General features: G+C 39.0%; 1 protein-coding gene across 1 annotated transcript; it reads right to left on the bottom strand.

Annotated features, from left to right (window-relative positions):
- Window positions 1-1600: 1600 nt before the first annotated feature.
- Window positions 1601-15558, bottom strand: FGFR1OP2 (FGFR1 oncogene partner 2). Its single transcript, XM_075506791.1, has 6 exons — window positions 15331-15558; window positions 11365-11501; window positions 10054-10171; window positions 8992-9134; window positions 5114-5227; window positions 1601-4348 (listed from the first exon to the last, which is right to left on the bottom strand). The coding sequence occupies exons 1-6, from the start codon at window positions 15332-15334 to the stop codon at window positions 4211-4213; spliced, it is 654 nt and encodes a 217-aa protein (XP_075362906.1). The 5' UTR covers window positions 15335-15558; the 3' UTR covers window positions 1601-4210.
- Window positions 15559-15606: the final 48 nt, after the last annotated feature.

Below are 15606 nucleotides of genomic sequence, written 5' to 3'. Positions count from 1 at the left end.
GTGACTGCATCGCAAATGAAAGAAGTGGGATGGGCAAAAGGTGAGGCTGACTGTGACCTACACCTCTACCAGGTATGTGCATGTGATAGAAACCGTCTCTGCTGCACATGGTTCTTCCAGCACATGTGTTGGAACCTTGGTGTTCTGGAAGGGTGAGTTTAGCAAGAGGTCCTCTGTTGACATTATACAGAATCTACTTGTCTGCTCTTTAAACAGTAACAGCAGGCATTTGTTCGTTGGTGCTGGTTTGGGGATACGCATGGGAGAGTGTAGAGGTTCTTGTAGGAAAATAATGAGGTGGTTTTGTTTGCGTGCCAAGTTAAATGAATCCCTCTGAGAAGACACCCTCTGTGACAATTGTGCAGGCAGCTGGCAGCTTTTGGACACCTACAGCTGAACAGTGTTCCCACTGCATCTTGTCGCTTTATCTCCTTTTTTGGTCTCTGGTGCCAGCGTGTAGCTTGATGCTGCTTCCAGAACTTAAGCGTTACCAACAGCATGATGTTAAAAAGGCTGGCAAAGAAGTTGTCTAACGTTACAACTTATTCCTCTACTACGTTCCTTCACTTCCAGCTTAAGACTTCTTTTGCTCTCCTGTCTCATCTTCCCACCGTCACTGTATGCAACCTGTCATACTGTGACCAGCACTGCAGTGTTCTTGTTAGCCAATTTAACCAGCTGTCATCTCAGACAGAAAGAACAAGTGCATGTTTTACACTCAAATAGGAGATTTAGAAATTCTTTTTTTAATTGGCAAAAATGCTTTTAAAGTTTAACGTTTACCAAGTAAAACTGAAAACTTCCTAGGCCAATGTAAATTTCATTTTGGGTATTGACAAAGGGATCCCAGTAAATGTAACTCTGCAGGAAAACAGTGCCCTTAGTTCTGTATTTTAACCTAATTTTCTAATCCAATGTTTTTGTTAAAAAGCCAAAGCTATTTAAAGCTTTTAGTTGTACAAAGCAGTGCTATTTAGTTTCAAGCTGCCCTTCAGTTTTACCTCAGTTGAATAGCTGCTACATGTATTTGACTTAGCTTGACATGTATTACCTGTCTTTAAACACAGAATTTATGATACTGAAAAAGTTTCTCTTCTGAGAAATCATGGGGAAGCAGAGAAGACATTACATTGTCAGTCTATGAATGTAATCTACTGGCATTCTCATTTACACATCACAGAGAAAGGAACTCGGAGCTCAGACCAAGTCAGTTTCTTTTAATCTTCAAGGGAAAACGACAGCTCTTATATCTGAGCTGTACCAAAATATATTTTGATCCAAAAATCAAAGCCCAGTGGATTGCTTTTTGTTTATCCTTACTGCTCCTCTGTATTAGTAAACAGTTCCAGTGGTTCATCTGAAAGATGACTACTACCTGTACAGAAGTGATTGTTAGTTTTCCAAGAGAAAACGAAGACTTTACAGAGGATTTTTTTCTTTCGCTATATAGCAACATGAATAAAAAGCACTAGAGATGGGCCTGCCTGCCTTAAAGTATAACAATAAGCTGAGTAAAGGGCAAAAGGTCTTTTTTCTTACCTGTTACTAACAAGGCTCATGTCAGATTCAGTACCTTGCATTAATCATGAAGACATCCATATTTTCAGTCAACTTTATTGATAAAATAAGTTTACTGTACAGTACACAATTCTAGCCATAAATTCTTTTCAAGCCATCTGCATTACAAAAATAACAGGTATGCAATGAAAAATAGTCACTCCACACACTGTGAAGGTTCTTTAAAATCCTGAAGTGGTCAGGTCAGGGGAATGACAGGGGAGATGTACCAAACGTGAAGACTAGTAGATAAATTAAGTCACATTTTTTAATTTACAAAAATAAACACTAATCAAGCATTATTTCGTAATAGAGCAACCTTAAAGAACTGCCACAGACTAACCACCCTTCTCTGCTACACAACTCCGGAGTTTGTATTTGAAAGACAAACCAGGAAGTCAGCCATGAAACTGCATTCAGCATTAAATGGATATAAATGCCTCTGATACCAGTCAACGGCTGAAAAGACACATTTAAAAAGAATAACTTTATCAACTGAACCCAAAACTTCTGGTAAATTTGCAACAACAAAACACACTCCATTAAAAAAAGATGTTGCTTCTGATAAGTCACCAGCTTGCAAGCTACAGTGGAAATGCAAAATCCAAATTATATAGAAACATTGGCAAAGTTTTACAGATAATAATAGCAGACAAATATAGTTTGTGCTTAAGCTAAGTGTTCCCCAGAAAATTCCCCCCAGATGTTCAGCAAGTTTGGAAATGGTTAAAACTTTTTTCCATGCACATCAATGTCCTCAATATATTCTTAAGCCTAGAAACAAGCTAAGATGCTCTGGAAAGAGAAGTAGCAGTTTCTCCATTTATAAAAAATGCAGTGAAAAGGTGGAAAGCTTGATTTATCTGTCCTTTCAACTGCATTTCCTGCCTAGTGTATGTATTGGTTAATTGAAAACTAGCATTTATTGTCTCTGCTAAACACTCCTTTCCCACCACTTCTTTTTTTTCTTTTAAAAGCACTATGGGAAGCAGGGCAGCAACTGACAGCAACAGAATACAAATATTAAGCTCCCTATAAATTAGTTCACTGGGAACTGAAAGTTCACCCTTAGACCTGTGGTGCATTTACCTTGAGCCCAGGGAAGCTGTACTGAGTCAAAGGAAGTTGTATTTAAAACTGACACACTTAGAAATGCTTGATGCTTAATTCTTTTTGCATTTTTTGCAACTGAAAATCAAATCTGATTAAATGACAGGTGATTTCAGAGTAGGAGTTCAACTTATTTTGCTAGGCAAGTTATTAAACAGCAAAAATATTCAACTGTGGGTGGCATTTGCCGATCGACAGTTTTCTGTGGTTGAAAGCTTTCACTCTGCCTCTTTGAGTGTTTTCCAAGTAAAGAATACATTAACATGCTGGACAAAAAGTTATGATACGCATCAACACTAGGAATGTTCTTGCTGCCTTGACCAAGAAGCAATAGCCTGACAAACAAAAGCCAAATATGAATTATTTTGGCACCTCTTTACTACAAGCCTGTCTTGTGTAGCACTTCCATCATATCTGTATATGATATAAGCTGCACTTTGGTCTAGAAAAGCCAATTCCTTTTCACTTCTGCATGTATTTCAGGATTAAAAGTGAGCAGTCTATTTGGCAGTATAGCATATTGAAACTTTCCCTAGTGCAAACATAATGTGTACCTGAAACTGACTTAAAAACCTTCCTGATTACTATTTAGTACTTAAGAAAGAAAAATTAAGAGTATTGATTGCAGGCATGCAGGCTGCCAACTTTGCCATAGAGCTTCTCCCTCCTTCCCCCAAACACCTTTCTGCTGCTACTGTCTGGGTGCTTTCAAATTGCCATTTCCCAGGTAGGAACTTTGGGCAGGCAATCAGAGAAGAAATAGATGGGACTAATGTGGCTTCTCACCTGTAGAGAACTGAGCCTGGTTTTCTCTCATAAAAGTAAAAGATAAGGCAGAATGATACTATGCTACCTGCATTCCAGAAAACAATAAAGCAGGAGCAGCTCTTTTCATGTTTTGAAAATATAATTAAGTAGATGTATTTTAAAGACTCTTGTTCAATTTAAAAAAATAAATATTGAACAACTGCAAAAGCATTGCTTGTGTTTAAACAATTAGCCTTATATTTGAACAGGATACCCCGTGGCTAAATAACAGAAATCCCTAAGTTTTATGCTGCCTATGTACCCCTTCCATTAAACAGTTTTGTTGCAAAATGAGAATTTTTTTAAAACTTACTAAAAGGAAAAAATGTAATGTGGATCATGCACAAAGCATATTCATAAGTTATTACTTTTTAGCCAGCTATCAGACTTTACATCTTACCTTTATTATATAATAGGTGCACTGAAACTTTGTATGAGCAATAATTTATATAAATTATGTGAAATCTTGTCTTTTATCTGTAAAATGACTTCATATAAAAATAATTCCCAATTAATCCATTTCCTACTGAAGTTAGATCTATGGCAATTAATCTGTCACTAAGATTTTTTGTAGAATACCGATTTTACTTTATTTTATGCGGTATAAAAGCCACTAAACTGGAGTTTAAGATGCATTAGCTTGCTGGTGCCCTATTCAGTAACAAGTGCTTGACAAGTGACCCCTGATACTCTGTTTGTAAAGTGTGCAACTGAAGCTTGTTGACTTCCACAGTCTTTAGCTTTTCCTCAGGCTCAAATCACTGCTTGTTACTAATCCTGACAGAGATGTGCTCTCTGATGCATCTTCTTTCTTGAGGTTCAGGAATGATTCTCTAGTTATTTGAAGAATTTCCCTCAAGCCTTTATTTTCTTGCTATAACCAGAGAAAGAAAAGGCATTTAATAGAACTCCAGAAAGAAGTTAAGATAACTACCTTAATAATCTCCTCTCCCTTCCCCTCTACTCCAGACATATGTATAAGGATTAAAATACTGATTTGCAGTCAGGTAGTGCTATGTTATCTTCTAAAACTAAGAACATCAGGTTTCTGACCCTCTTGCTCTCTTGAATGGGCATTAAGCATAAAAAAAAAAGCTCAAAACACAGAGATGGGTAAGAAGAGGGTAATTAAGTTCAAATGCTGCATTTCAAAAAAATCTCCCGTTCTTTCCACACAGCCTGTCCCATAATGAACAGCTTTGCTAGCACTAGTTAAAGAGCAATAGCGTTGACCCTTCAATGACAAGCAACTGAGACCCCCCCCCCCCACCAAGCACAACATTATTTAAAAAAAATAATATTTAAAAGCCAAAGGTGTGGGTATTATTATTTGCATCTTAGTGCCTTATTCATTAGGATGAATTTGTATTATTTTCTATCTCTTTTGCTATACAGAGACTTAAAAAAAGAGAAAGCTTAAGCTAGTATATAAATATAAATCACTGATTTCTGGTGATGAAGTATCACCTATGCCAGACTTGACAGTAAACCATAGTGGGGAAAAAAGTACTTACAGTCCTCCCAAGGGAAGCGTAACAAAATAGCAGTGAGTGACTGGTACAGTAACTCAATATAAATAACTGTGGAAACATTTACTCCCTTGCTATTTGTGCCACTGCTGTTTTGATTTCATACTTACCTCAAGCTGAATGATACGTTCCTGCTCTTTACAGCCATGCTTTTCATCAATTTCAATGGCTTTTCTCATTACTGCTGCCATTTCTGTAATTTGGTCCACATGCACTTGCAGCTCCTAAGACATAAAATTAAAATAGTGACAGCTTTAGTAATGTATTTTCTGCATTATTAAAAATAAGCAAAGCATTAAATGTGCATTTTAACTGCTGTGCCACTTAATAAAAATGTGAACACAGGTCTAAATTTGAGAAAACAAGTTCTCTATAACTTTACAGCATGAGCAGCCACTATGGTCCTGTTTGTTTAAATAAATCTGGTTTGCCACACAGTGATCCCTTTTAGCAGAATTTTACATAAGCTTAAAAGACTATATATTCTGTAGCTTCCACATCTTCCAAACAGCTACAGTTAGCCATGTGCTTGCTCTGACAAGGCCTTCCTGTGTTGCAGGAATTTATGTATATTATTTTGGATATGCAGAAAGACGAAACTCGTTTAAGAACAGCAGGGTATGTGACATTCTTTCCATTTGTTTGAAACCTGATCTCAAGTCTGGTACAGCCAGTACCAGCCCAGGGGTAGGCATTTATCTCTTAAAAAGATCAGCTGAAGTGGTCATCCTTACTATGTCATGTATTAGGAAACTCAGATCTGTCCTTAGCTCTTCTTTAGATACTTCCACTTGAATCCACTTCCAGTTCTGGCTCATGTAGGATCTGGACTTCAGAGGTCCTTGTCCTTGTCCTTGCTGAATTGTAAGAAAGACTTTTGTGTCCTCACTGACCTCCTTGTGTCCATTCAGTAATGACAGCAGGGTACTTTCCTATTACAAATAAATAACTACCCCATCTCACTGAAAGATTCAAGAAGGAAGAAAAGAGCAGTTTGCTCTTGTCCTGTTCCACTGCCAGGAGTGGGAATGATAGGAGCCAGTTACATAGGCATAACAGCCTTTACAAGGAAGCTAGATTTTAGATAATCTTCACTGTTTGCAGAGAATTGATCTCTTACCTGGACCTTGTTGGTTCAGGTGACAGTTTATTTTCTCTCTGGCCAACCTACCAGCAGGAAATGCTTAAAGGGCCACTACTTCTTTTCCCTGCAGATCTAGATAAAGAGCCTGTGCCTCTGGCACTAATTGCTGTTCAGTTAAGCCAAATATTTTAATGGTATTTCCAGAAGTTTTTATTTTTCATTGTTGTTTCCTCAACTTGTCTTTTATTCCAACTCTACTATCATGCCAGCCTATCCATGTCTGACCTGACCTTTGGACAAAATTCACAATAGTTACTTACTAACTAATATCAGGAAAAGCAGAACAGTAGGACTGAAATGAAGAACAGTATGGACTAAAGTTAAATCCCACCTTTAAATGATGAGTTTCACTGGAGGTCCATATATCTAACAGATGATCAGCTTGCCTTTAAACCACCAGAAATGATTAAACTACCATAAAGAACTGCCTCACTTGGAATCATGAACTTTACCTGACCAAAACAAATATACTCTACTAAAATGAACATTGGCCCTTTCCGTCTTTTCTTCTCTGCCATTGCAATGGCCAAAGCTATGGTTTAGCTGTTTACTCATTAAATGCCCACTCACAGCATAGAGGGGAAAAAAAAAAACAGGAAAGAAAAAAAAAAAACCAAAACAACTTGCTGTGAATCTTTATTTTCTTCTCAGTTTCCAGTGAAGGTCATTACATGAAACATTTTTTTCAATGAAAAAATGAACTTTTCAATGAAAAGTTTAGCTTGAAAGGAAGTTGTGATCAGTGGTAAAGAAATGAGTTGGCAAGGATGTACCCTTGAGAAGGACTGGGAAGGAGTTAGTGGTTTTTAGGTATGCTGCTGTCCTCCCTACTTCCTATTTTGCCAGCTTACATGGCATCTCAGTCAATATGATTTAGGGCCTGTTCCAAGGTCACTAATGTTAGATCAGATGCTAACACAAAACTGTAAGGTTCTAGTCTGGAAGGCAGATGTGTAAAATTTAGATGCTGTAACATCAAACAACGCAATCAAAGTGCTTCTTTACAAAGACAGCCTCAAACATCTACAAACGCTTTTTGTATTGCTCTCCTTTTTATTTGCCATACACCCACGTTTTTAGGCCTTGTTTCAGTTGAGTGAATTCAAACAGCACGCTTAGATCAAGGTCATTACTACCAACACACGCTTTTCTCATGCATACAACACTGCTAAAAGAAATTGTTTTTCTGTTTAAAGGAGGTGCCTGTTGAGCTGCAGAAATCAACGATTTTTTAAGAATCTTTTGTAAACAGGCACTAAAGTTAATAGCTGCCACTTGAGAGAACAGCGATTACTGGTAACAGCAAGATTAATTCCTTAGGTATGATGGATTTCTTAGTTAACAGTAGAGAAGTATTTAAAGACTGCTTCAAGTTTGTTCAATTTTACTGAATGTGAAGGCCGATCAGTAGAAGAAATAATGAAATTCCAGAAATCCTAAGCATCAGGCTAAGGGTGATAAATCCTCTTCATCAGGCATTCTTGTGGGATCAGATTTAACCAAAATGTTGAAGCCTAAATCTCCTGTTTAAATAATACTGTTCAATTTTTTTTTTTTTACCTCAAGCTTTAACCCATAGAAGCATTCCTAAATGAAATGTCAAAGTCCATTTCAGAACGGATATAAATTTACCCTCTCCTGAGGCTGTAAGATATGTTATACGATCTCCTAAGGTAACTTCTTTTGAAAAGGATATATAGCTATCATTTTTTAGGAGTTATGTTAGATATAGTTCTAATCCAGTAAATTCTTTCATACCAATCTAAGTAGTCCCATTAGTTTCAATGGCACTAAATACATACATGTGATTTTCCAAGGAGATAAGATGACATCAAATTCTTAAACTTTGTTTTCCCAGTATGCAGACCCTAACTCTGCTTTGCAGGCTTAGTTTGTTGAGGTCAAAGATTATTAAACACTTAGAACTAGTGTTTGTCTACACAGTTACGCTGCCCTGAGATGATTACGTTTCATTTAAAATGTAATATGATGCTTTGTTAGAAAGCTCCTGTTGAGATCTGTTAGTGACCTAGAATAATGAATTTTCCTGAAAACACATATAAAAAAGCCTAAACTATATATTAACGCTATAAAAACATGTATTAACCTTATATGAAGCTACTGAATACTCATATATACCTCCCTCATGATAGTTTACAAAAATGTTGCTTGATGTCACTTTCCTTTTCTAGTTTTCAAAAGTCATAAGATGAAGCACACCTAATACCAGTAACTTTCACCACCCTTCAAGCTTCTCCAGGCTGCCCTGGATTCTACTTAGCAATCCTGATCAGTACCAAAACAAGAACCAAGGGTTGAAGCAGGGAAGAGAAGTATGTGCTCAGTTATTCAATATTCAAAAGAGCTTTTAAAATATATATTTTTTTAAATTTACAGTATTTAGGGGAAAAAATATTTGAATATTGAATTTAAAAAGCTTACTCCTCCTACTCTCCCCAGTAAGCACAGGTTTACTAGTTCTTTGTTGGAGTCACAAGCGTAAGTTAAAACCAGCCTAAATGTTTGAATGTTACCGAGATCTATGGGCATCTGGAAGTATAATAGGGCAGTTGCCTTAGAGACCTAGGCAAAACAAAAGTAAATTGAGTAGGTACAGTAATGAAATGCTACCTGATAAAAGCTTAAATAAATCAGAAGCTAGTAAGGTTGACTTACTAGACTGATCAAGTTTCCTGTTTGCATTTCATGGACTGGATTATAAAAATTAGGACTTGTTAGTCAATGATATAAAAACTGAGAAAAAGTAAGCTTTGAATTGATCCACTACAAACTAACTTTAAGTGTTAACTAAAAAAACAAAGGCCAAAAAAATGAAGTCATTACCTTGGAATGTTGCTCTTTTAACTTCATTATTATACTTGGATCATCCTTTTTGCTCGCCATAAGCAACCTAAACATCTGTTCTCTGTACTTGCTCATTATGAGTTCCAAAGCAGACTGATGTTCTTCAAGAGATGTGCGTAGTTCTACCAACATAATTTTAAATTCAGTTAAAGTTTAACAGAGAAGAACTGAAACAAAACGCAGAAGTACTTCAGCTTGAGAAAACCAAAATAAGCCCTTAATTGAGTGTCCCCTCTCCTTGCACCATAAAATCTACATATGCTCTGCAAATGTCTTTAGTGGTGAATGCCCTGGGAAAATTCTTGTTCAGTCAGAAACAAAAGGTCTTTTGTTAATATGACTTCTTATTCAGCCCCTTTAGCTGATATAAGCCATCCTGAGTGTAGCTGAGGAGAGCTTTACTCTAGCCACTATAAGCAACACTGTACAAAAGCTGGAAAGAAGTTTACAGATCTGTTTTAATCTGCAGCTTGGTAAAATGAGAGTTAAAAAATGCTTGTGTTCAAAATATATGAAGTCAAAGGACAAATGACTCCTGAGACAAGATAAGATTCATACAAACCGAGATCATTGACTCCTTTGCTGAATATAACTGTTAGAATACCTAAGGTATTCCAGGAAGAACAGTATATTTATTCCTAGTGTACAGAATTTCAGAAGGAATTATACTCCTGCACTTATACTACAACTTGTCCTGACTGCTCCTAAATTAGTTGTTTTTAGCAGTGGGAAAATGCATTTCCAGATAGATACCTGTATTGTAGAAGTAAGTTATATTTATCTCCTCACTTGTGCTGACCATTAGATAAGGACTGAAAAAGTAATTTTCCACAAGTCTCTCTTTTTGTTAATCATAGTCCCAGTGGTTGGACATTAGGACTCTTTATTAGATTGCATTATGATCAGTTAAACTGACAAACTGAGATTAGAAGAAAAAATTTTTTCTATAACAAATTTTTGAGAATGGATCAATGGTAAAAGTCTCACTAATTCCAGTGGTGCAGGCCAGGACTTTTAAAGGATAGAATATTCATGTTTTACCTTTATTTTCCTGTTGCAATTCCCTAATCTGTCTGTTTTCTTGTTGGATACCCATCACTAACGTAGACCGAGGACGATGTCTTGCTACTTCATTGAGCTCTTGAATTTCTTCTTGGTACTAGTTATTAACAAAACAAAACAAAAAACAACCACAACATATTTAAGTAACTGAAGGCAAGCATTACTCAGCAAGTCACAAAGGACCAGTTCTAATGTCAGTCAAAGGCTGTAACCAGCAAGATAATGCTTGTTTTTAAATAATAATATCAAACAGAAAACAAAAACACTTCTGGAGGTGTTGCTAACATACTGCCCTTTAGAGATGCAAAAGTATCACCTTTGTTTTTAAACAAGTTTCATACCTCAGATGTGTGTAGTGGGCATTATTTAACCTTCAATTAATGCAGGTCAAATTCACCATCAAGTAATTGAAAACTGATATGCATATGGTAAAGAAAAACCATGAGGTATTAACCCCTAGATATTTACTATGGCTTCCCAATACCTTAAACTACAAGGTTGTATGGGTACAACTCACATGGACCTGAATGAATGGATCCTGACTCTCAACAAATGGGTAAATTTAGTACTCTTGATCTGAAGTTATGAAGCCTCTGCATGACTAGTTTTACAGTTTTACAGGGATGAAGCACATGCAGGGTTTTATTATTTTACAGGCCCATTAACATGTCCTGTGTTCTATTAAAATGACAGGATGAACACCCATATGGAAAGTCAGTAGACACCTTTATGTTTTACCAGAAGTTCTCCAGTGAAAGTCACGCTCAATCTAACATCAGAATGGAAATGATCACAAATAAGCCTAAGAGGCTGCTTTGAAACAAAAGGAGACTGTGAAAAGATAAAGTATTCTGAACAGAAGAATGCATGACAGGGCCGCTATATGATTAAATGTGCGTGATGAAATTAATAAAACAAGTAGTATTTCACAGAAGAGCAAAACACAAGACACCACACAATGGTTTGTAAGATACCAACCCCATTTCTACCAGTGTTCAAAGAAATGCTAGTTTTCAACTGCATTTCTACCAGTGTTCTTCAAAGAAATGCTGGTTTTCAATATTTAAGCTAGAGTAACAGAGAAAACTTCTTCACGGGATCAAACTAAATATATAAACAACCTATTTTTAGATCATGGTCACACCTATAATGAAAATACTTAGTATGGTATTAAAGGATTAACCAAATAACATACTGATTCTACATTGTACAGTAGCACACAAAAATGATTTTAAATTATGTCTTTCCAAGTTGTTCTTTTACTGGAGTAAACAAAGTTGAAAAACAAACCTGTTTCATTGCTTCAACCCGCTTGTTAAGAGCTGTAGTCTGTTCAATAAGAGCTTCTGCTGCGGTGTCATGTTCCCTTAGCCGTTCCACCAGTGCTTTTGCATCTGCTAAGGCTTTTTCAATTGTGCAACTCATTTCTAAAGATTAGAAATGTATTATTTTCACAACGCCACGTGTTTGCTATACAGAGCACAGCTATCTGTGTGATATATATAATTTTTTTTTTTTTAGTCTAAAGCAGTTGAATACAATCTTTCCCTCAGAAACATCCAGACATTTTGTTGTCTTTTAGAAGTAGGGAAAATTCGTATATCTTAAGAATACCCTAAAGTCTGCTTTTCCTTTTCCTCCTTTTTAATTGCTGTTGAGACCATATAACAGAGCAAGGAAATGAAAGTAAACTTTGTGTTGTGAGGAGAGTATCAATATACTAAGTGCAAAAGGAGGACTATTGAACATATGGAAACTGAGCAGTGCACGTCCTTCTGTAAGTAGCAGGGAAAAAAAAAAAGAATATCACATTAACTATTTAATTTTTCAATACTACCTTTTTTTTTTTTTAAATGTGTCCTCCTACCAGTCAGATATACTTCAAGATATTTAAGCTGTATAAATCCAGCACAGAAGAGAATGCCAAAGAACTACAGTGGGCTGGAAGATTTTGAGTAATTAAATCAGCAGAGAAGGAACAGCTCAAACTGATAGAGTAGAGAAAATTACTCAGGGAAAATTCAGAAAACTAAAGGCTTATGTTTTCTTCATGTCTATAAATGAACACAAACATCACTGCATGGAAGGAAACTGCAAATTTTCAAGAAAATAGAGAAAGACAGCAACTTAGCTAAGAAAAAGAACTGACTGTGTAGTTAAAATACTAACCTTCTAATTGCAGTCATTGTTAGCAGAAATTACCTATTGCTAGAATTGCTAAACTTGCAAAATGCTTGTACATACTAGCATTTCCAAAACACTGGCCTTTACGTTGAATTTTTTCATACTCATTCTTGATAGATTTAAGTTTCAAGACCGAGATTAATTTTAATTTTTAATTTTCTGTTAAGAAACCTTGCACTTTTTCTGCTGAAAAGGAAACCTACTTAAACCCCTTGAACAGTTCTTCAGCAATCAGACAGCAACTATGGAGGCTTATTAGAGTTATGGGCCTTATTAATATAAGGCTTGATATTTGTTTCAGAAAACTTTCCAAAGTACTGAAAGATCAACTAAATCCATTTCTTAGGCAGGCCATTTGCTAAAGGAGAAATTTTTGGAAGCATAAAAGGTCAGTGAGCCTTTCCTGAGCTACAGGGAAAAAAAATTGCTCCAAGTTGATTTTCTGACTTTCTTAGGCACCTTAACAAATCATAGCCTAGGATATTTAAGCCAAACTTAAAGAAATCCTCATGCTTTCCCCAACTGACCTTTTCTCACTGTCCCAGGTAAGTAGCAGAAGTAAGGATATTTCAAACACCAGAAGTTCCACCATTCCCCTCAAAAGATTTACAAACATAGCGGAATATCCTTCCCTCATGCATGAAGGTGGGGGAAAGCTAAGCAAGACTGCAGGAGAGTTTGGAATGTTCTCTCTGTGCACCCAGAACGTCCTGCAAGGCCTAACCTCTCAAAAGCATTTTAATTTGGTGATTTCATTAGCTGCTCCCTCTGCTAAAAGCATTTAGCTTACTTTTTCTTACAAGGGACCCTACCATCACAGAATGGTTGATACTTGCTTACTGACAAAGGAGCTTCCGTAAGTGAGCTTCGTGTATGCACAGAGCACCACTGTTTTAACCTGTGTTTTCTGTGATTCATGTGTTATCAAAAGCATCAGCATTTTGACATGTACAAGTTTCCTATACACATTCGTAATGTTAATTCCTTCCTGTTTATCAACTAGATTTTTCATTTTAACTTCCATATGATGTATACAGGTATTTGAGGTATCAAGTCAAGTTCTTCAGCAGGGTGGTGTGTTGTCACGGGTAGTTAATTTATTCACTCTGGTTTAGCAGTTTGAGCTCTTTTTAATATTATGTAGATAGGGATCGCACTGCATTGTTTTTAAGCATCTGCTTTTCTCGCTGCTCATTTCTCCTTCCAATTCTGGTCTCATGTTCTTACTGGACTACAAAAATATCACAGACAAAAGATGACCTTCCACACTAGCTGGCTAAACTGTTACAGAAATTGATTTAATCAGATCCATATTTAAGGAGAGTTTGAAGAGCAGTCTTTAACTCAATTCATGGGTCATGAATTAGCCAGTATAAACAACGCCTCTCAGGCCTCTCCATGAGCTTGGAATACATCTGGCATTCAGACTACAATGCAGTTAACACCTCTGATAATTTGTATGCATCAAAATAAATTTTTAAACACAGCACGTATTTATCCGCCCATGCACTTTCTCATTTTGACCCAACCCAACTACACAAGATAAAAAGAAATTCGTTTGTAGCAAAGCCACCGGCGCTCTTTTTCACAGCGAATGAGTTGGGGAAGACAGGTGTGTGCCTTGTGGGGAATGCAGCCACGCAAATTCAGCAGTGACTGTCCACCCCCACAGCACAGCAGCTTCAGCAGGCCAGAGGCCACCTCCTGTTTTCAGGCAGGATTTGTACCTCGAAAAGGAGAATCATTATTTGTATCATGGTAATTCATAGTGGCTCCAAGCCTTGACTAGGATTCCTTTGGGCAAGATGCTGGCCCTGATCCTTGGAAGTTAAAATTCTCTCTAGTTGGTCATCTGGCTGCCTACAAAAAACAAAACTTTTGTCTTATCCTACAATAGATCTCAATCTGTGAGTTAGCCTGGACGTTTAGGGAAAAAAAACCCCAACCAATTAATCAAATATATTTGATTCAAACCAATTCTTATTGTATACTGATTTTTTTTCCAAGCATGAGGACTATAGTAGCTAAACTTAATGATTCCTGAATTCTACCCTACAAGAGATGCCCAGCTGCAAATACATTTGTCAGCCTGCAATCTTACCAACAGGGTCAACAGGTAGCAAGAGCAACACCTCAAACGACATACCAATACTGCTACTACGTATTAATTTCCTGTCACTTCCTGCTATTTACTAATTGCCTTCATTATCAAATTTGGCTGCCCTTAAAAAAAAAACAAAACCACCAAAGAATAAAGACTGTTGTGCAACTATAGCCTTCCTCTAGTCTTCTGCCTCTTCTTTCTTATATCCTTACTGAAAACTACCTTTTCCCATAGCTTCACGCTCCGGTTTTGCAACGCTGAACCACGCTGCAGTTCCCAAGAGTTTTAGGCTGGGTGCAAACGCCCACTGGCCCTCTCCGCGTAAAAAGAGAGTGCCACAGGCTCAGCCGGCGCCACCACCGCTTCCAGCAGCACGAAACAGACAATGAGCCTCCCGCAGCGCACAGGCCCGGCCCGTACGCGGTGCCACCGCCGCAGCCCAGTTACACGCTCAGCAGACCTGCGGTTTCCCCGCCGCTCGCCGGCCGAGGGAGGGGAGCGGGCGGCGGGGCGGCAGCTGGCTCTCAGGGAGCGCCGCCTCCTCCCCCCTCTCCCCGCCGCCGCGAGAACGGATGCTGAGGCGCGCCAGTCAGGACTGTCGCGACACCGTCACCTGCCGTGACACGGCGGGCACGGGAGGGCCGATGAAGGCTCCCTCGCCAAAGCCGAGCGGCAGGACTCGCCCCGGCCCACCCCAGCCAGAGTACTGGGGGGCTCCTCCTCCTCCTCCTCCTCCTCCTCCCTCGCACCTCTCGTGACGTCACGGCCGAGGGGCTCCCCGTGCGCCCCAATGCGAGTCCGTCGGGCTCCCAAGCGCCCGGCAACGGCACCCTAACCTCCCCAACTCCTCCCCTCTCCTCTCCTCTCCTCTCCTCTCCTCTCCTCTCCTCTCCTCTCCTCTCCTCTCCCCCACCGCCCAGCCGGCCGGGCTGCCCCCAAACGCCCCTTCCCCGCCTCACGCCACTCACTCATGACCGGCGGCTCCGGCAGCGCCCGGCGCCGGGGGTGAAGCCCCGACCGGCCCGCCCCGCTGTCAAATGGCGGCAGGCCGCAGGGGGAAGCGGAGGAGGCGCGTCCCCGCCAGTGGGCGGGGCGGTGTGAGGCGAGGGTGGCCGCGCTACCTGCCAGCGGCACCGGGCGAGCGAGCCAGCGACCGCCGCTCTCGCGAGACGACACCTTGCGGCCGCTCCCGCCCCGCCGCCGCTCCCCGCTCTCGCGAGAGACGCCTCCCCGGCTCCCGCCGC

The sequence above is a fragment of the Mycteria americana genome, chromosome 1 (genome assembly GCF_035582795.1).
Source record: "Mycteria americana isolate JAX WOST 10 ecotype Jacksonville Zoo and Gardens chromosome 1, USCA_MyAme_1.0, whole genome shotgun sequence".
Classification (NCBI taxonomy): domain Eukaryota; kingdom Metazoa; phylum Chordata; class Aves; order Ciconiiformes; family Ciconiidae; genus Mycteria; species Mycteria americana.
Note: the sequence above shows the minus strand (reverse complement) of the source record. Positions and strands in the feature narration are given on the sequence as shown.